The sequence below is a fragment of the Lissotriton vulgaris genome, chromosome 11, assembly GCF_964263255.1.
Source record: "Lissotriton vulgaris chromosome 11, aLisVul1.2, whole genome shotgun sequence".
In the NCBI taxonomy this organism is placed as follows: Eukaryota; Metazoa; Chordata; class Amphibia; order Caudata; family Salamandridae; genus Lissotriton; species Lissotriton vulgaris.
This window is the reverse complement of record NC_141699.1, coordinates 556,843,255-556,865,400: the sequence shown is the minus strand read 5'-3', so window position 1 is coordinate 556,865,400 and position 22,146 is coordinate 556,843,255. Positions and strand designations below refer to the sequence as shown.

Here is a 22,146-nt window from a genome sequence, read left to right as displayed (position 1 = left end):
TAAATAATCTGATTGTCTATCACTTCACATGGGATGTTTTTGCTTATATATGGGATGACTTTAGGTGCTTTGCTTTTTAGTGAGTGACCAGTGATACATCCACACATGAATGACTGAGTACTACTAAACTTATTAAGAGAGGTAGGGAGTGGCCACCATAATAAACAGATCTATGCTGTGCTTGCAATACAAACTACTGCTACTATTGATGGTTGTATTTGGACAAAATAAAACTTCTTTTCCTTGCCTTTCCTACACTGGAACGGACGTGCGGGTGCAGTGTTACATGCTCTTCAAAGTTACACTTAGTTCATCCACTGACCGTCTACTCTCTCTAGATCATGGGTACTCACAAACTTTCTCTCGGGGGCCAAATTTATAGTGTGGTTTATGTCCGAGGGCCGCACCGGTGGGGGCGGGGTCAGTGGGGGAAGGGGCGGGGCTAGAGCAAGAAAAAAAACTGTGACCATGAGGTTGATCACAGGTCCCTGCAGCTGACGCCTTCGTCCACTTAGCAACCAGACCCGGCATACAGACATCTCTCTCTCTGTCTTTCTCTCTCTCTCTCTCTCCCGCTCTCTCTCTCTCTCTGTCTCCATCTGTCTCACTCACTCTGACTGTCTCACTCCCTCTCTCCCTCACTCACTCCCTCCCTCCCTCACTCACTCCCTCCCTCCCTCTCACTCACTTTGACTGTCTCACTTCCTCTGTCTCACTCACTCTGAATGTCTCACTCTCTCTGTCTCCCTCCATCTCTGTCTCCCTCTCCATCTGTCTCCCTCTCCCTCACTCGGTTTTCCTCTCCCTCAGTTTCCCTCTCCCTCACTCAGTTTCCCTCTACCTCTGTTTCCCTCTCCCTCACTCTGTTTCCCTCTCCCTCAGTTTCCCTCTCCCTCACTTTGTTTCCCTCTCCCTCAGTTTCCCTCTCCCTCAGTTTCCCTCTCCCTCAGTTTCCCTCTCCCTCACTCTGTTTCCCTCTCCCTCACTCTGTTTCCCTCTCCCTCAGTTTCCCTCTCCCTCACTCTGTTTCCCTCTCCCTTCTTCCCTCTGTCTCCCTCTCTCCTTCCCTCTCCCTCCTTCCCTCTGTCTCCCTCTCCTTCCCTTTCCCTCCTTCCCTCTGTCTCCCTCTCTCTCACTCACTCTGTCTCCCTCCCTGTCCCTCCCTCCCTCCCTCTGTATCCCTCCCTCCCTCTGTCTCCCTCTCTCCCTCTGTCTCCCTCCCTCCCTCACTCTGTCTCCCTCACTCTTGGCGAGCTCCCTCACTCTTGGCGAGCTCCCTCACTCTTGGCGAGCTCCCTCACTCTTGGCGGGCTCCCTCACTCTTGGCGGGCTCCCTCACTCTTGGCGGGCTCCCTCACTCTTGGCGGGCTCCCTCACTCTTGGTGGGTTCCTCACTCTTGGCGGGCTCCCTCACTCTCCTTCCCTCACTCTCTCCTTCCCTCACTCTCTCCTTCCCTCACTCTCTCCTTCCCTCACTCTCTCCTTCCCTCACTCTCTCCTTCCCTCACTCTACTTCCCTCACTCTCCTTCCCTTTCCCTCCCTCACTCTTCTTCCCTCACTCTTCTTCCCTCACTCTCCCTCCCTGACTCTCCCTCCCTCACTCTCCCTCCCTCACCCTACCTCCCTCACCCTACCCCCCTCACCCTACCTCCCGCACTCTCCTTCCCTCACTCTCCTTCCCTCACTCTCCTTCCCTCACTCTCCTTCCCTCACCCTCCTTCCTCTCCCTCCCCCACTCTCCTTCCTTCCCTCTCCCTCCCTCACTCTCCTTCCCTCTCCCTCCCTCACTCTCCTTCCCTCTCCCTCCCTCACTCTCCTTCCCTCACTTTCCCTCACTCTCCTTCCCTCACTTTCCCTCCCTCACTCTCCCTCCCTCCCTCACTCTCCCTCCCTGACTCTCCCTCCCTCCCTCCCTCCCTCTCCCTCCCTGACTCTCCCTCCCTCCCTCCCTCCCTCACTCTACCTCCCTCACCCTACCTCCCTCACCCTACCTCCCTCACTCTCCTTCCCTTACTCTCCTTCCCTCACCCTCCTTCCCTCGCCCTCCCCCACTCTCCTTCCTTCCCTCTCCCTCGCTCACTCTCCTTCCCTCTCCCTCCCTCACTCACTCTCCCTCACTCACTCTCCCTCACTCACTCTCCCTCACTCTCCTTCCCTCACTTTCCCTCCCTCACTCTCCCTCCCTCTCCCTCACTCTCCCTCGCCCACGCACTCCCTCGCACTCACTCGCTCTCCCTCGCTCTCCCTCACCCTCGCTCTCCCTCGATCCCCCTCGCCCTCTCCCTCGATCCCCCTCGCCCTCTCCCGCGCTCTCCCTCGCCCTCGCTCTCCCTCGCCCTCGCTCTCCCTCGCCCTCCCTCGCCCTCCCTCACCCTCACTCTCCTTCCCTCACTCTCCCTCTCCCTCTCCCTCCCTCTCCCTCCCTCACTCTCCCTCCCTCACTCTCCTTCCCTCACTCTCCTTCCCTCACTCTCCCTCCCTCACTCTCACTCACCCTCCCTCCGTCCGTCTCTCTCCCTTCCTTTCCCTCCCTCCCTGTCTCCCTCCACCTTGCCTGTGTGTCCCCGGGCTGAGACAGCTTCTGGGCACACACAGCCTCACCGGAGCACTTCACAGGTCTTTAAAAGACCATTCGTAAGTTAATGAGGCTTTGTCACCTCTTAGACCCCTGCAGCCCCACTTTGACTACGACAGAAATTGTCCGGTCCCCACAGAGCAGCAGTCTGAGTCGCGCTGCCGCAGGGGTGTTTGCTGACACTCTGTAAAAAAAAAAAGTTGAACACGGGTACATGTATGCAAGGTCCGCAGGCCGCCAGGGAAGGCTTGCCGGGCCGTACTATAAGTACCCGTGATCTAACTGGACTGTAGGTGCATAGTAATGGCGTGCGATTTAGGGATTCTGTATTGAAACTAGATGCTATGCCCTTTGCTTTCAAACATTACTTTTTGGATTTCATTAGCCTGCTTAACTGTTTTACCCTAATTTAAAACCCACAACAAACTAGCTGCTAAAAACAGAGAAGGTGGGCGGGCAGAGTGGCGCTGTGTACACCTCACAAGCCTGGTGCAAAGTTAATCGTTTTCCAACTCCTACTTTAACAAGCCCCGATGTTTCTTTCGGTCTCCTTTCCCGCCCTCCCTCTCCCTCTCCCTCTCTCCGTCCCACTGCCTCCTTTGTCCCCTCTTCACCTCACCCTGCGTGTGTCAACCTGGGCCGAGACAGCCTCCTGGCACACACAGCCCCACCCGAGCACTTCACAGGTCTTTAGAAAGACCATTTGTATGTTAATGATGCCTTGCTGTACTTAACCTCTTCTTAGGCCCCTGCAGCTCTACTATCATTGGAATCACCCGGTGGCCAGGCCCCCACAGAGCAGCAGAGTCTCTCAGACTCGCGCTGCAGCAACCAGCAGTGTTTGACATTTTCATTTTCAATTTAAATACAACACGGATTTACATTTTCATTTAAATACAACACGGGTACGATGTCAGGAAGGTCAGCGGGCCGCCAGGGAAGGCTTGCCGGGCCGCCACTGGCCCGCGGGCCGTACTATGAGTACCCGTGCTCTAGATCATGGGTACTCACAACCTTTCTCTCAGGGGCTAAATTTACAGTGTAGTTTGTGGCCGAGGGCCGCACTGGTGGGGGCGGAGTCAGAGGGGGCCGGGCTAAGGCAAAACGAAAACTTGTGACCATGAGGTTGCACACAGGTCTCTGCAGCAGATGCCTTCATCCACTGAGCCACCAGACCCAGCATTTACATACATCTCTCTCCCTCCTGCTCTCCCTCCTGCCCTCCCTCTCCCTCCCCCTCTGTCATCTCACTGTGTGTGTGTCTGTCTGTGTCAGCCTTCAGCCCGGGCTGAGACCGCTTCCTCAACGCGCACACACAGACAACCACACCAAAGTACTTAACATGTCTTTAAAAGACCATTAACATATTATTGAGGCTTTGTTTGTTGTAGCGCCCCTGCATCTCCACCCTGACAATCACTGCTTGCCCGGCCCCACAGAGCAGAGGCTTTGTTCTATTTCACCTCTTTGTGGCCCTGCATCTCCACTCTGCTCTGTGGGGGCCGGGGGAGCAGTGATTGTCAGAGTGGAGATGCAGGGGCGCTAACAGGTGAAATACAACAAAGCCTCTGCTCTGTGGGGGCCGGGGGAGCAGTGATTGTCTGCAAGGTCTGCGCACCGCCAAGAAAGGCTTGCCGGGCCACCACCGGCACGCGGGCCGTACTATGAGTACCCCTGCTCTAGATACACATATGCTATCTAAGAGTCAGATAGTAGCATGATCCAGGTATATGGACACATACAGTTTCTGTGTCACCCACCCAGGCTGTTGTCCTTCCACCCATCATTGCTTCATCATTCACCCAGCCATGCATCTCATATTCTTGCCTTCCCAGCCACGTCTTCAATCTCAATAAGTAAGGAATATATAAGAGCTTACCTCTGGCCGCCACCACCACCGTCTCAACTCTCACAGCCGCCGCCTCCTCCCCTGAAGAATTGCCCTCCGCCTCCGTGTCGAGCACCACCACCTCCACGCTGGCCCCGCCACCAGATGTTCCACCTACAAAGTACATGTAAGAATGTTAGAATAAAGCACTCACTAGTATTTGGTCTAGGAATGAAGACATGTGAAAACAATGTAATTTGTGACTGTCTACTTTAAAGTTAAAAAAAAATGTCTCTTTTTCCAGGGAAGGTTGTCTTGCTGCACTTTTTGGCACAACTGATGAAGGCTGGTTTTTTAACACGCACCATTTTTCTCCACACAGACAGAAGATGGACTTCTAACAACAAGATCAAGTTGAAACCAGGTGAGAGCTCGGCTCGACCACAAGAAATGTCTTCAATTAATCGTCAGCACTAACCACTTTTCCATTATCAGTTAAACGTTTAGTTTTATTATGACTTAATTTTAATAAATGTGTTTACTTTTAATAAAGCTTTTAAACTTAAATAGACTCAGTGTTTTTTTGTCCAGACTAGAGTGACTGAGCGAAAGGTTTTGCAATTTTTGCAAGCATGAGTCCAGATAGAACACTTCAAAAGACATTATGGACAATCCCAGAGGACTGCACTAAGTTGATAGAGCTATTGCTGACTAGAATGGGAGTTTCGCCAACCGTGCAATCTTAGTTAGCTACACAGACAGACTAATAAGAATAATCTAGTAATACCACAGGGAGTCATAGTAGAGGCAGGATAAGAATTTAGATACAGTCTACAAGTAGATCAAAGACGATTTTGAAAAAATCAAATGAGGAACGCTAGGAAAAATAGGTACTAGTCTAAAATGAAAACTTACTGGGGCCAGCAAAGGAGCCCTCGCCTGCCCGATCCTGGCCCTGTTCAACAGCATCCGCCACCTGCTGCTCCTGTGTCCTCACCTCGCCCCTGGGGGGAGCTGACGTACAACATGAAAGAAAGAACAGAAAACATGGATGATTGTTGCTTGTCAATGTCAACCAAATCAAACATTTCAAAACAACAATAACAAAATATTTCCGCGAAATAACATTGATTAGGGTTAGTTTTCATTGATTTGCGGACCTGCGACTTCTAAAGTCACGTAACTCACTAAACAAAGTACTGAAAGGTTCACCTAGGACTGGCAGGCAGCAGTCCGCAGGCAAGACGCAAAGTGACAGACAAACTCCATTGTGATTTCAGTCAGATCAGTGACAACACTAACAGTTGCCTGCTACATAACCAGTCATTTCAATAGTCAAACTATCAATCCACCGCCACTATTTTTCTTATTGTCAGGGGTACAAAGGAAGGGGCAGATTTAAGCCCCTTGCGGCTCTTTTGCTCCGTTCTTGCGTGACTTTTGTGACGCAGCAGCTAAACAAAAGAGGCGCCATAGTGCGGCATATAATATTATAACAATGTCACGCATTTGGGAGATGCATCCTGTTATAAAGCCCTGCGCCATCAGGGGGCGTTCCGGCGCAAGGGAGGGCATTCCTGCGCTGGAACACATCCTAAAAGTGGCTGAGGGAAATCTACAAAATTTCAATCAGTCACCTTTAGGACAATGATGCGTCACACAAACCCTGCACCTGCTTGAAGCAGACGTACGGCTTGACCCAGCATTGGGGAGATAGGGTACCCCAGAGCATTGCTGGAGCTGCGCCATCGTTGCGACGCAACTCCAGCAGTAAAGCTTCGGTGACGTTTTGGGCCCATGGTGCGCCGCATTGCAAATACGGCGCACCATGTTTGGTGGTGGTAGCGGGCCGCACAATTAATGGCGCATCCCTGCTACTTTGCAGGGATGCGACGGTAATTGCAATTCTGCCCCTTAGTGGCATACTTACTTACGCGTTCTGGCGCATCTCCAGAGATGCGCCAGATCAAATGCGTCACGCAAAACTACCCTTGCAACCATCAGATGCGCCTCATTTACAATGCGGCGCGCCGTGGCGCAAGGGTAGGCACTTGCGTGACGCATCTCATCACGTAAGAGCGGCGCATCGCTGGAGTCACGTCGCCAACGCAATGCAACTCCAGTAATGCTCAGGGCCACTGTGTGCGTGGGGGTGTGGCGGACCGGAATACCAAGCGCGGAGGCCGTATATAGTGGGCAATGTTTGATTTATTTCCGTACGTTTGCTCACAACAGGGTGATTATCAAGAGTCAATGTTCCAGAAATGAAAGGCACAGCTCCACGGGTGGAAGAAGGGTCCAGGTCCGGTAACGCTGTCAGCGGGCTCTCCGGGTCTTCTGATCTTGGGGAGGTCCTCGGAGGTACCGGGAGGAAAACAAAGAAAAGAAAGGAGCCGTTAGTCCTGCCGGACTTCTCTCGTCGAATCCCTGTTACCAGCACCGGGGAGTGTGTGGGGTAAGAAGACGAAAGTGAGGAGGGGACGGTAGGGTCGGGGTAGGGACAGACACAAGCTGGGTATCGAGAAGCAGTAGGGGTGTTGGGTGGTGGGACGTGAGGATTAGAGGGTTTATTTACAAAGTGGAGGAGTGCTTCACAATATTTACACAGTGCTACGAGTGACGACGTGAGCCTAAAGGGGTAGTTCAACTATACAGAAAGGAGGTATTTACACTGCACCTAATGTGCTATCGGAGGGGTTCCGTTTCACTCACCCGCTCCGCCGCAACTCTCCAAGTTGAGTTGCGGCCGCTCCCCAGCAACCTCCGGTGGACTCCACCAATCTTCGGACCAGTCCTCTTCCTCTTCGGTCGTCCTCTCCTTCGCCGCTCCGGTCGGGGTCTCCTGCCACAAGCTCAATCCGACGCCGGACTGTTTCCTGGTTCCGATATTTCTAGTGTCCGGGTCACGTGAGGGGGAGGTACTTCCGGGGTCAGGAGGTAGTGCTTCCGTGTTTCCGCCGTTCCGGATTGGGTCCTGGAACAGAGGACAGAGGGTTGGACATTTGGTGGGTTGGGTTGCTACTATGGACGCTCTGGCCGGGTTCTCTGTCGTACGGGAAGGACTGCAATACCGTGGTGTATGACGGGTATGTGAGGACGCCGTATCACATCCCCTTCCCCTAGCTGTCTTTCTAGTACGGGTTTGGGACATGGGATAACGGGAGAGGTAATCGGCATTGCCCTGTTCAGTCCCTTTACGATGCAATGTCCGAAATCTGTATGGTTGCAGGGCTAAGAACCACCGGAGGACCCGATCGTTATGTCCTTTATTACGGGCCATCCACTCCAGAGGGGCGTGGTCCGTATAGATGACAAACTCTCTCCCTTCCAGATAATACCTTAGGCTTTCCACCGCCCATTTAATGGCCAAAGCTTCCTTCTCTACAACAGCATAGCTGGTTTCACGGGGATACAGTTTACGGCTCAGGTACAAAATGGGGTTCTCGTTCCCATGTTCGTCTTTCTGCGAAAGGACCGCCCCTAGACCCTGGTCCGAGGCGTCTGTCTGTAGGAGGAAGGTCCGTGAATAATCCGGACTGACCAATACAGGTTTGGAGGTTAATGCTGCTTTGAGTCGAGAGAAGGCTAACAGTAGAACAGGGTTGGGATTCTTTAGGAGGGTTTCTGTTTTTGTGGACTTCCTTAAGAGATCAGTGAGGGGAGCTGCAGTCTGGGAATAATTGGGTATGAACCTACGGTAATAACCTAGTAGGCCTAAGAAAGCCCGGAGATCCTTTCGGGACTGGGGAATGGAATGGATTGAATGGCCTCAACCTTCTTGGCCTGTGGACGTATCACTCCCTCACCTAAGAGGTAACCCAAGTACTTCACCGATGTAGCCGCTAAAGTGGTCTTTGCAGGATTGATGGTGAACCCAAAAGAGCCCAATGACCCAACAACTTTGCTGAGGTGATCGAGGTGTTCTGCCCAACTATTGCTATAGATAACAATATCGTCGAGGTAGGCCCCGGCATACCCTGAGTGTGGTCTTAATACTCGGTTCATCGCCCTTTGGAAGGTGGCGGGTGCCCCGTGTAACCCAAAAGGTAACACCGTGAATTGAAATAAGCCGTCTGGGGTAGAAAAGGCAGTTTTCTTTCGGTCCTGTGCTCTTAGTGGGATCTGCCAGTAGCCTTTGCAGAGGTCTAACGTGGATATGTATCGGGCTTTCCCTATGCTCTCGACCATCTCATCGACCCGCGGAAGGGGATAAGTGTCGAAGGTAGATATTTTATTTACCTCTCTGAAATCTATGCAAAACCTGACGGACCCGTCAGGTTTAGGCACTAGAACTATGGGGGAATTCCATTCACTGATGGAAGGCTCAATGATCCCCATACCCAACATTAGTTCGGTTTCTTGTCGGATCACGTTCCTACGGGCTTCAGGGACCCTGTAGGGTCGTAGCCGTACAATCTTTCCGGGCTCTGTGTGTATGCTGTGTTCTGTGATTGTCGTGTGACCTGGTGAGGAGGAAAACACTCTCTGTAGGGGTTGTAAGGCCTCCCGGAGACTCTGTCTCTGCTCTCCGGTCATTTCGGGGTCGAAACATGATTCAAATAAGAGAGGGGTTGGCATATCGGTGGTGGATAGGACGGGTCGGGGTCCCTCCCATTTTTTTAGAAGGTTGATATGGTACACCTGTGTGGTGCCTCGAACGGGGTCGAGTTCCACTTCGTAGGTGACCGGAGTCACTTGGCGAAGAATCGCATAGGGTCCTTGCCACTGCCCTAACAGTTTGTGGTCTGATGATGGCCTCATCAGAAGAACTAGATCCCCATTGTTAAAGGAGCGAGGCTTGGTACCCTTATCATATTGCCGTTTCTGGCTGGCTTGTGCGTTCTCCATATTCTGGCGGACAATATCACGCAGCTGTGCGAGATGGGTTTTTAGGTTTTCGACATATTCTGGCAGGGGTCGGGTTCTGTCAGGTTCGGTCTCCCATGCTTCTTGGGCCATGTCAAGAAGGGTGCGGGGTGGTCGACCGTACAGCAACTCATACGGAGAATATCCTGTGCTACTCTGAGTTTTGCAGCGAATGGCAAACAAGGCCAACGGCAGCATCTCCTCCCACCTCTTTGCCTCTAAGGCCAACATTTTCTTCAGTGTTAACTTCAGGGTGGCATTGTATCGCTCTACCAGCCCGTCTGTCTGGGGGTGGTAGGCGGAAGTGCGGATCTGTTTTATGCCTAGGTTTGAACATACTTGTTTCATTAGGGATGAAACGAACGGAGTGCCCTGATCCGTAAGGATCTCTCTGGGAAACCCTACTCGCGAGAATATGGAGATGAGGGCTTTAGCTATGGTCTGCGTTGTAGGTTGGCGTAAGGGCACTGCCTCAGGGAAGCGGGTGGCGTAGTCCACCAAAACCAGGGCATATCGGCAGCCACTGCGGGAGGGAAGTAAGGGGCCTATGATGTCCATTCCCACCCGGGTGAAGGGGATGTCAATGAGGGGTAGAGGGAGTAAGGGAGCCCTGGGAGGACGATATCTACTGTTCCTCTGACATACCGGGCACTCTCTACAATATTGTCTGACCTCTTGATGTACTCCTGGCCAATAAAACTTCTCCAGGATGGACAGACTGGTTTTTTCGTCGCTGAAGTGACCCCCTAGGAGATGGCTGTGGGCAAGGAAGAGTACCTTCTCTCTAAAGGGTCCGGGGATCAATAGCTGGGGTGGTTGGTTTGGGTTCCCTTTCCTATACAGTAGTCCGTTCTTTTTAAAGAAATAGGGACATACGTGAAGGGGGTCTTCCTGGTCTAAGGCCCTTCCCCAGGCCTCTTGTAGGATAGGATCTTCTTGTTGCGACGCCCGGAATTCCCTATCCGTTTGCCAGGGATGGACATCAGGGACCACCGGGTAGGCGGTGGTGTGGTTTCGCTTCTCTTTCCTCTTCTGGTTACGGGATTTCCGGGGTTTGGTCGGATCTTCAGCAAGCGGTTGTTCCCCGGAAAAGGGTGCTTCTTCCCACCAGTGGTTCAGGGAGTCTGTAGTGTCCTGCACTAATTTAGGGAGACCAGCATAGTCACTCCCTAGGATCACTTGCTCAGGAAGGTTCGGTATCAGACCCACAGTGAGTTCAGTTCCGGGATCAGCTGGGTGCCGTACTCGCACCTGGGTGGTTGGGTACTTTTTAGTGTCTCCGTGTACACACTGGATGGCGACGGTTCCTGTGGGTGATCTTGGTGGGGTCGGTAGGTCCTGGGGCCGTAGAACGCTCTGGCGACAGCCCGTGTCAGCCAAAGCCAGGAGTGGATGTCCGTCTACATACACGGGACAACGGAACGGTGGGGGCTTCTTTCCGGGTGTTGCACACACATAGTTCTGTACCAGGCCTATCTCCATGGGTTCGTCTTTCTGTGGACATACACGTGCTATATGTCCATAGCCGCCGCAGTTGTAACACTGTGGACCCGGATTGGGTGGTCTGTATATGAGCGGTGGTGGCAACAGGGAAGGCGGCTCCGCTTTCCGTGGAGGGGGGGGTCGGTGGGGTCTGACTGTATTTATATGCGCTCGGTGGGGATGTTCGTCTCTGCCCCTGGGTGTTTCTTGGGCTCGACTGTATGCACTCGCGATCTCTACCGCGCTGTCGAGGGTGAGACGTGCATGTTGTCGTACCCATTTTTGAGTGGCCGGATGTAGGGATGCCAGGAATTGCTCCAAATACACTTTTGCTAGGATATCGTCTTTGGTGGAGGTGTCAGGACGTAACCAGCGATTGGCGAGATCTTTAATCCGGAAGGACAGAGCCCTGGGGGTTTCTTGTGGCCCTTCCTTGGCTTGGCGTAGCTTCACTCTATAGGTCTCGTCATCTATGCCTAGCCTCTCGAGGATACACTTCTTGATGTCAGCATAGGGTGTGTTGCCCTGTATATTGGCTTGCTGATACGCCGCTTGGAGGTCTCCGGTCAGTAGCGGCCCCAAATATTGCCCCCATCGATCTGCTGGCCAGGAGGCGGCCTGCGCTAGTCTTTCAAAGTTCGTAAAAAAGTAGTCCAGATCGTCGCCAGGAACATACTTTTGTAAGACCACTGATGGGAGGGAGGTTATGGGTCGTTGTTGCTGTTGGCCGAGGACGTCCGTTAATTTACCCATGGCCTGGTCGTGGGCATCCCCTTGGCCCTTGAGGACGTCATGCAGTTGCCCCCTGTCTTCCTCAGCGGTTTTCAAAAACTTCTCCATTAGCTTTCCCAACATCTCTTGGGACTCGGCCATTTTCTGTACGACGGCCTCCATGCCTCCGGATCCCACTTCTGACACCAACTGTGTGCGTGGGGGTGTGGCGGACCGGAATACCAAGCGCGGAGGCCGTATATAGTGGGCAATGTTTGATTTATTTCCGTACGTTTGCTCACAACAGGGTGATTATCAAGAGTCAATGTTCCAGAAATGAAAGGCACAGCTCCACGGGTGGAAGAAGGGTCCAGGTCCGGTAACGCTGTCAGCGGGCTCTCCGGGTCTTCTGATCTTGGGGAGGTCCTCGGAGGTACCGGGAGGAAAACAAAGAAAAGAAAGGAGCCATTAGTCCTGCCGGACTTCTCTCGTCGAATCCCTGTTACCAGCACCGGGGAGTGTGTGGGGTAAGAAGACGAAAGTGAGGAGGGGACGGTAGGGTCGGGGTAGGGACAGACACAAGCTGGGTATCGAGAAGCAGTAGGGGTGTTGGGTGGTGGGACGTGAGGATTAGAGGGTTTATTTACAAAGTGGAGGAGTGCTTCACAATATTTACACAGTGCTACGAGTGACGACGTGAGCCTAAAGGGGTAGTTCAACTATACAGAAAGGAGGTATTTACACTGCACCTAATGTGCTATCGGAGGGGTTCCGTTTCACTCACCCGCTCCGCCGCAACTCTCCAAGTTGAGTTGCGGCCGCTCCCCAGCAACCTCCGGTGGACTCCACCAATCTTCGGACCAGTCCTCTTCCTCTTCGGTCGTCCTCTCCTTCGCCGCTCCGGTCGGGGTCTCCTGCCACAAGCTCAATCCGACGCCGGACTGTTTCCTGGTTCCGATATTTCTAGTGTCCGGGTCACGTGAGGGGGAGGTACTTCCGGGGTCAGGAGGTAGTGCTTCCGTGTTTCCGCCGTTCCGGATTGGGTCCTGGAACAGAGGACAGAGGGTTGGACATTTGGTGGGTTGGGTTGCTACTATGGACGCTCTGGCCGGGTTCTCTGTCGTACGGGAAGGACTGCAATACCGTGGTGTATGACGGGTATGTGAGGACGCCGTATCACAGCCACCCAATACTTAACATGCTGTGTCAGTCCTTTCGCCTGCTTCAAGCAGGCATAAGGAATTGAATTGACGTAGCAGCGTCGCAGAAGTGCCTGTGTTAAATCTTGTAGATTTCACGCAGGCAATTTTGCGAGGCGCACAGCCGCCGGACCGCCCACCCTGCGTACTAGGAACGCACCCATTGTGGTGCAGGCCCATGGCTTTATAACGTGACGCATCTCCCTAGATGCGTCATGCTGTAAATGACTCGCAGGGATGCGGCACGTTTACGCCGCTGTTGCGTCACGCAAGGCAACGTAAACGTGGCGCAAGGGGCTTGTAAATGTAATCTGCCCCCTAGTGTCTAGCATTACGCAGTTCTGTAAAGTACACTCATACATAATAGTTACTCAGGCCAATGAGACCACAAAATAGAAAACAAATAAGCATAGTAGCAACGCCACTGAGAAGGAGAGCAGTGCACCTGAAATGCACAGAAGATTTTGAAATATAATTTAACTACAATGTAATCGTCATCAGCGGCATTATTGGCTTGCTCCATGTAAAAAACAAATATTTGCAATACAACAACACAGAGCAGGAGAAAACATCATAGTAGTGAGTGATGAAATGGCTACTACTACTCACCAAGCCCGGGGATCTCCAAGCCGAGCTGGTCCAGCAGGTCGCGCTCCCGGTCCAGGAGGTCCGTCCAGCGATGGGTGACCTGGCTGTAGGTGCGCTGGACCCCGTAGAGGTGGGATATGGCCCAGCACACCTTCTCCCACCGCTTCCGGCGCTCCCGCATGTTGTAGCCGCCGGCCGCGATCCTGCCGCCTCCCGCGATGGTCCTGGGCAGGCGGCGCTGGACGAAGTAGACCAGCGCGCCCACTTCCTCCGGGCTGAAGATCTCCCGTCGCATCACCTGCTCCCCCCTCAATCGACCGCATGGTGTCCTGGCACGGGGTCCAGGACTCCTCCTCCCCGCCGCCGCTGCCTCCCTCAAGTGCCTGGGCAGCTTCACGGCGCCTGGCTTCACCATGGTCTGGGCAGGTAAGGTAGGAAGTAGAAAATTAAGAAGGAATAGGATAGGGAAGAAGAAAAGAAAAGAGTTTAAAAAAGTAGTTTAAAAATAAAGAAAAATAGCAGAAAAGACAAAAATATACAGCTAGGAAAAGAGAGGGATAGATAAGAAGCAAAATCGTTAAAAAAAAAAACTGAAAACAAGCAAAGGATGGCAAAGATAGCAAGAGGATTAAACACCATGCCCAGACACAGGAAATGAATGAAAAACAAGATGGCCGGCGTCCGTTCACGAGCGCGAAAGTAAGTTCGGGCGAGATTTTCCTCGCGATCTCGTGCGAACTTCTACTCGTAATGCGCTTACTGCGCGAGATTATACATAGCGGGCGGAAACGGAAATACGTCACGCAAACAAAATGGCCGCGCCCGTACTCGACCTTGGGGTAAATTTGCGTGTTGCGCTGCAAGCGGCTCGCGAATACTGCAAAAAAACTCGCGAAACAACAAGCCGCAAAAAAATAAAAAGCTCATTCGCACGAATTGGCGGCTTCCGCGGTCGGTTTCGCACGACGCCGCGCCCCGCGAATAGCGCGAAAAAACCGAAAAACGATTTTTGCAAAAGCAAAATCAATGAGCAGGTGCAAAAGGTCAACCTCATGATTTGTAACGATTCCCTGTAGTGCTTCCTGAGGGGGCCCTCCAGAATTCGGTTGCCTGCTTGCAACTATTGTGTGACCCTGCTCTGACCTTAACTGTATGCCACAAAGGTCCTGATTTACAGCTAAGGGAGCAGACAAGCAGGTGCCAGGCTGGAACTTCAAATTCAGTGACACATTAATTAGCCCCTAATTCATTATTGTCAGTTGGGGCAGGGCAGGTGTTGTTAATAAACTAACCCCAAATTAATTCATGTCAGTTCAAGCAGGGCAGGTGGGCTTGCTTTTCCCCCCCATCTTCTACAGTGATGATGAACCAGAGGGTGGCATTGATGTAACAGAGGGTGGCATGGGTCAAAGAGAGGGTGCCAGTGGTGAAACAGAGGGTGCTGGGAGGCTGTGATGATGAACCAGACGTAGAAACAACATAGTCGCGACCGTTGCGAGCCGACAAGTAAGTTCGCAATTGCGAACTAGTACCAAATCCTCGCGAACTGGCAGAAACACTTGCGAACACACAAAAAAAAATCCGCAAATTCGCCAGAATTCGCGGATTTTGCGGATTGCGAATTCGCAAATCCGCAAAATTCGCGAACGCGAGATTCGCAAAATTCGCCCATACTTAGTTGATACTCGGTCTGTAGGGACTGTGCAGTGCATCACATTCCCCAAGGTTGACATACAGATGAGATCCCATTTCTGGAATCCCTTTTTAGTTGATATAGGAGTCTGGGCTGGGACACCATCTTAAAGATAGCTGACCATCCGGTCAGGGATAACGGGAGTACTGACTGGATCTTTATGGCCTCTGTATTGCTTTGCACTACCAGGTAATAGAGTATACCATCCTCCCACTCAGAGGCTCAAACACGAAGAATCAATAAAAACAACACAACACCACCTGGAAAGGGATTTCACTTTATAAATGGAGACACATCAAAGACCGTATTGAGTATAAGGCTTGGGGTTTTATTAATGCAATGCTCTCTAACAGAAAGGCTTTCCCAGATGTCAAATGGACAACATTCAAAAGTACATATATATATATATATAATATAATTAAAAAATATATATATATATATTTATATATAATATGCATGGAATATACATGAAATAAGATGCAAGCAGATAATGATATGGAATGAAACACAAGCAGATTATGCTCGACGTCCGCTGCAAGAAATCAGAAAGATACATCCACTAAATACATCAGATGACTTGGATGCGCACACAGACACTCACACATCACAAAGTCAATACTCAAAGAAAAGACCTCAGATGATTATAGCCAATGGAGACTTGAATGTGCACACAGAAACTCTCACATCACAATGACAATCATAGCCACTGGAGACTTGAATGTGCACACAGAAACACGCTTCACAATGGCAATATTCAAAAACAAAACACCTCACCAATTGTTCACTCGACATCCTTGCCCACTCAAGCTGGATGAGCCATTTGACAGGCAGGCAGCATTCTCGATCGGGACCCAAGTTCCCTTGTGACGACACGTCTGCCCCACAAGTGAGCTCCCATCTGGGTGCTAAGATCCCCTGCTTTTGATACCTTTACTCAACCTGAGGCGAATGTTTTAGAAAGCTCTCCCCCTTTCTTCTGTTACGAAAAACCAAGCTGACCGTACTGGTTTGTGTCAAGGTCAAGACAGAAGCTGGCCAGGCGCCTATATTTTGACTCCGAGACAGAGCTGTACATTCCACACATTTCTCAGGCAACAACAATCTCTGCTCTGAAAGGTACCAAGCACACTTCCCACACATTATCCCAGCGAATCTTACGAAAGCCTCCATCCAGCAGAAAACAAAACAATCCTGAACGTGAATAGCCTAAACAACTTGAGTAATCTGAGGGCATGCCTGTGCGCAGAAAAGCTCAAGCTAGCTGACAGAATTTAAGATGACATGAGGGCATGTCAAAGCCTATAGTAAGAACTTCATAATACTTCCCAATGTACAACACAATGCACTATTGTGCACCACTGCCTATAGCATCACACACTTCATCTCCCAATGTTCAACATAATGCACATTTGAGCACCGCTGCTTATAAAATTGCACTCTGAGACCAAGCAGTACATTTCACATCTCTCTCTGATGCTTTCAAATGCACATCCCACACGTTCTATTCCTGGGAAGGCTGTTCTACTCTGTGAAAGCTCTCCCACTTTGAAACTACAAGATTACACGAAAGAAATCTTCAAGGAAACGTGCACATGCAGGGGAAAATGATGTTGTACATTCAGGCTAGGGTAGAATAAAACACCAAAAGTCAATTAAAATAATGGTAGTCAAAGGTCATCATGTGGTTTCAAAACATAGGAGTGCTCTAGCACTACAGCCTCCCGCGTGCGAGCAACCCCCACTTCCAAATAGGCTGCCACGCCACCATTTTCTCTGAGGATACGAACACGCCTGAGTATAGGAAGCTGCGGATGGCGACCCAGAGTCCGGTCGTCCACCCAAGGCCTAGGAGGACCTCACACTTTTTGGGGAGGAAAATATCTCTTGTTCACTGTCTGAATTTAACAAATGTATTCTTGAAATGGATTCGTGCTCCAGGAATTTGGGTAGAGCCTCAATTTGGGTAGAGCCTCGCTTCTGGATGATGTCTCTTCACAAATCTATAAAACTGTGTTTCTTTATAAGATTAATGAGTTCTTAGAAACCTGTTGGGGATTAGCGCTATACAAATACAAATAAAAATTTTGATGTCTCATCCAGAGGCTCTAATGGAAGATCTAAAGGTATCTGTCTATTGCAGACAATTAAAAACCTGTAACTTTAATCCCCTTAACAAATGGAGTACTGTGTTTGAATAGTTATAGTTATCCACAACGAGGGGAAGCTTGATTTCTACACATATAATCTGATCCTCGGATCTTCTTTTTGTCATCTAAAAATGATACCTCAACCACAAATGCTGTGCTGGAAAGTATCTATGTATTAAATGCAGAGGAAAAAAATATATGTAAAAAAATAAAATACTTTAAACATGTTGAGTGCAAACTCTTGCAGTAATAACGTGTTATTCATTATTACATATGCCAGTTTTAAAAATATCGATTTCAAATGTCATTTATTTTGTTTAAACTCCTTTTGTCTTTTTCTTTAACTGTACTGTGGGTGAGGGTGTGTAGAGAACCCTACTAGAAGCCACCACACTTTAATGACAGAAGAGCCCTGAAAAGTAAAGAAGACCTGAGCCCCTAGCCAGCTCTAATGCCACGGTTTGTCTATCCACACAGACCTTTCTTGTCCCTGGCCCTATCAATTCGCAGATGCTTTTCCAGTTTAGATGACTGATCCGGGCACCTATCCCATCTGCCCCTGCTCTTTCGAGGGAGGACCGTAGTCTTCTTTTACAGGAGTTCTCCCCGCTCAATCAAACTGCAAGGCAAGGACCCCTCGAGCAATGTGTACTCGAGTACGTACTAGGACCCCCCCCCCCCCCGTACTGCTTCTACTCCCTCACCCACTGTAAAATATAGCATATGTATACAAGAACGAGACAAACTGCCACATTTTAGGTTTTGAAAAAAATAAAAATTGCGATCACATAAAAATACAGCTTTTTTCTGCTACCTGAGTTTGTTTAGCCTTAAATTTTACAGTTTAAAAGAATATCCATTTCTAAACACTTTCAAGTACACGAATCGTCTGTAAAAGGTGTTCATCTGCATATTATTTCTGGTTAGCTTGTACAAGTGACTATGTGCTGCTGTTGGGTTAACTCAAGCCTTTTTACAATTAAAAACATCTGTCCCATGCTTTGGTTAAACATGGAGTATTGCTGATTCACCCTTTTGGTAACTTGACTTTTACCCCTTAAATTTGAAAAGAAAAGAACTTTTGTTTAAAAATACTTTTTTCAAAGTCTGCTTTTTCCAGCGATTTATTTTGCTTCACACCAAGAAAGCATTTTGCCCCAGCCACATTTTAACCAATTTAGGAGCTCTCCTATGTGGTCAAATATCGTTCTTATAATAGCTCCACTTTATAACTGTTTTGTTGAAAGTAAGAGGTTATCCTAGCACCTTTGGCCATATTATGTGGGTCACAGGCATTACAGAAAACTTCAATTTGATGCCCATCCTTATCATCCTACTGTTTACCCATCAAAGGAAAATAAAATCATAATTCTTTAGGTTGTGCACAGTTTGGAACTCTAATCACCGCTGCTCTTCAGCCCACCCAAGGCTTTTCATTCCTACCTAAACCTCCGAGGCCAGACATCTAAGGGAAATGTCATTGAATGCACTGGCCGTCCACTATCCTGGACTCAAAAGGTTTGGTGGAGATCTCTTTCTTCATAAGGATCTACTCTTTGAGTTATCCTCCTCTACCCTTAAGATTAGAGAAGGATCTCCTAATGCTCAGGACATACTTGAACACCGTCCTCTTTCAATTGCCTCTTTCCCAAATAAACCTCTCATCCCTCAATAGGTCTGAAGCCTAAGACTGTTCTCTAGTGCTCTCTTCTACTGGCATGTAATTTCCTGTTGTAGGTTCTCAAGCTTTAATGCATTTTCATTATATCTTAACAAAAAGGAGGTCTACGCTTCTAAAGGCTTCCAAATTAATTTTGCGGAGTCTCACTGTGGTAAAGTCAAACATCTAAATCCTTCAAGACTGGGCAGCGCATTTGGATATCCTCACTGCATCCACCACTCCTACTTTTCTGAGGCAGCGGAAATAAGGCATGGAATACTTTTCTAAATCTCCCCCAAAAACTTGTGTGTCTTTAATCCTTCCTGGCTATATTACAACACATTTGCATTCTCTCTCCATGCACAATCCCAAGGCTTGTTGCTTCAATTTTAAACAACATAGTGTAACTTTACTCAAATATGGACAATGATGTGGGGTTGGACTTGGGCTTAATCACTTTTCCTAGGCTCCATCTCCTTCATAGGGATATTAGCCCTAATGTGGCTCATTTCAGCTAGGAGGATTCCCGTCCTACTAGTCTCAGAAATTGTCCCCGTTTCCTTTTTGAGTCACGTTGTTCTGTGCAATCGCACATATAAATGATTATGTCTGATTGACATATTTAGGAGAGTTTATCATCCACAATAACTTGTGTTCATTCACTTCACTATGACCCCCACTGCTGCAGTAATAATAATGTAGCACAACACGGGCAGTCCGGTTAAACCTAGCCGGAACCCTGCTAGTCTGCATAACACATAATCAATAGCAAGACATCTCACTATTCTACCCGGTGGGAGGGGGGGGCTGTCAAAGGTGCAGCACATGAAGTAACACCGGGGTACACTGCTATGAGTGGCACTGTGCACCCCAATTATAGATTGTTTTTGCCCAAGTGAAGTTCGGGGGGGCAGAATCAATGGCAGCATTCGGGCCCATGGAATCTTTGCTACACAACTGAATCCATCAGCAATCAATTCACTTATTCATTCCCAATAAGACAGGCAGCATCAAATTTGAGCATAAAAGGTATTTGCTACAGTACAAATTAACAAATAAATATTATTAAGACGAAGGTGATCACACCATGAGGGATAAACCAAACAATATGTGCTTTTTGTTTACACAAGAAATGGCATAAAGCAATGAGACAAAATAAATTGGCAGTTAAGTAAGAATAACTAATCCAAATAGTCTATACAAAAACAAATCTGGGTGTAGACCCTTCTGCTGCAGCCGTGTCATTTATACCTTACCCTTCTACTGCACATGTCATGTAAGTCCTACAAGGGGTGAGACTGTTGACATCAACACTCACCTCTGGCAACCAGACAGGTTTGGACTTTCGATCGAGCTATAATATTATGTGGCATTTATGAAGTGAAACACCCAGAAAAGGAATCAAGATGCATGTGTTACGCCCAAACTAACTTACTCCCTTGACATGCAGATTCGGTTGTAACAGATCTTAGGCCTCATTGCGCAGTGTATGTTGTGACGCCCAGAAACTCCACCCCTCCCGGAGTTACTGATACTGGCGGTAGTTGTAATTCAAAGGGGCAGAGTGAAGGGGAATTAAAAGAGGGGCTGTGAGGGTCCCTTTATAAATGAAGAATTACCACTGGCATGGGTAGTTCCAGGTTCAGGTATCTCTTCATTTCTTCCTGAGTGAAAAACAAAACATCTGCAGAGCTACTGAGAGTCTTGTAAGTCCGACTTGGCGTGTTTATCTTGTTTTGAGCTCCATCATTGGAAGTGACCTTGTAATGAGGCCACTGGTGATGCAGCAGCTGCTGGTTGTAGTCGAAGAAGCTATGAGACAGCAATGCAATGCAGAATGGCAAATCATATAATTGACGCCTGGCTTTAAGAACATTTACAGGCCCTTTGGGTAGAAGAAAGTTTAGAACAGGGTACACGATTCTTCCAGGCCCTCTGGGTGGAACAGCGTTCACAGCAGCATTACAGTGTCTCTTCTAGGCCCTCTAGGTAGCAGGACACTTAAAACAGTGCCTCTTCCGGGACCTCAGGGTGGAAGAACATATACAACAGAGCAGAGAATTGCTTCCAGATCCCCGTGGAAGTTTGATTTACAAGACTGCACACCAGTGCTTAATTTGTGCGGGTGGTTGCAGGTGGTGGACACAGGCGCACATTTCTGGGGGCCAGTTTGTTTTTTTGTTTAGACTTTGACCAGAGCAATAAAGAAAGAGGTGGAAATGGAGAAAGCAGGGATACAAATATGAAAACAGTGACAAAGGGAGAGATTATGAATGGAAAATTATGTGCTAGAGGTGCTAAACAGAGAGGAAGTGCAGAGGTGGAAGGAACAGGCAACAGAGAGAATCAAGATTCAAGACGAGGCAGCTTGAGCATTTGGCAACCCAGGCTTTTTTTAGCATTAATTCTAGATCACACTAGTATTCAGTGTCTTTTCAAGTCATTGGTGTGGGGACATTTACAGAAAAGAATACTGTACATGCAGCTGGTTTTGGTTGAGAAATGTTTGCATCTGTGCACAATTTGCACCACTTCACTTGCAGATTAAATTATACAACAGAGGAGTCTCTCTCTTAGGTCTCTGGAGGTTGAGGACTCCTCACAACAGGGCTTGAGTCTTCTTTTGGTCTTAGGATTGGAGGATCATTTAGGGAAAGGCTTGGGGTTTGTTGATTTACTTGTTAGCTCCATTACCAAGAGATGCGAGTTAAAAAACACGGATACCCAACCTGACTGAAATATGGGATCCTAAGAAAAAACACTTGTACCTCAGATCATTTAGCCATAAAAAATAAGCAGTTTAAAAACCAGTTTAATTCCCTTTATTAAGCTAAATAAAAATAATCAGAAAACATATGCTCACTTCAGAGTGCCTCTGGCAGAAAGTGATGCCAAAGTGCACAGTATTTCTTAGAAACACTTGGAGGGCAAGGTGACCTCTCTGACTTTTCATTAAGGTGGCAAGCCTACAATGTTTCTTTGTGTTGTGAATTGCAATGGGAAGGCTGCAATTGTACAAGGTAATTTACTAGGCCTCAGTGCGAAAATACTGAAGACCTCCCAAAGCCGCACTGCCCCCTTTCATCAAGGTATCGGTTTTTATCAAAGTGTGATCAGTATCAGCCTGTATTAACTGTGATAATTATAAAGCAGAAAACCTATCAGCTGTGAAGATGATTGCCCTATTTATGTGGGCCACGTTCTTAAGTGTTGTTCGCAAATAATCACAAAATTCGGATTCGCCGGATCGATTTCAAGAAACAAAGCCTGTGTATATTCTGAAACGTCTGGGTATATTGGACCTAAATGCATTTTCCAAGTTTTTGATAATTTCACTTGGAACAAATAACGCATGTTAAGAAACAATCTTATGGCTTGCAAAGGAAAAGTAAAATT

The 22,146-nt window shown here is 48.9% G+C and overlaps 2 protein-coding genes across 2 annotated transcripts in view; both read right to left on the bottom strand.

Moving 5' to 3' along the window:
* The window catches only part of LOC147683144 (uncharacterized), a 454,065-nt gene that overhangs the window by 309,957 nt on the left and 121,962 nt on the right, over nt 1-22,146 (bottom strand). The window lies entirely within an intron of this gene.
* LOC147683145 (uncharacterized) lies at nt 7,109-11,646 on the bottom strand. Its single transcript, XM_086944790.1, has 2 exons — nt 10,147-11,646; nt 7,109-7,378 (listed from the first exon to the last, which is right to left on the bottom strand). Exons 1-2 carry the CDS (start codon nt 11,644-11,646, stop codon nt 7,109-7,111), a joined length of 1,770 nt encoding a protein of 589 aa, XP_086800916.1.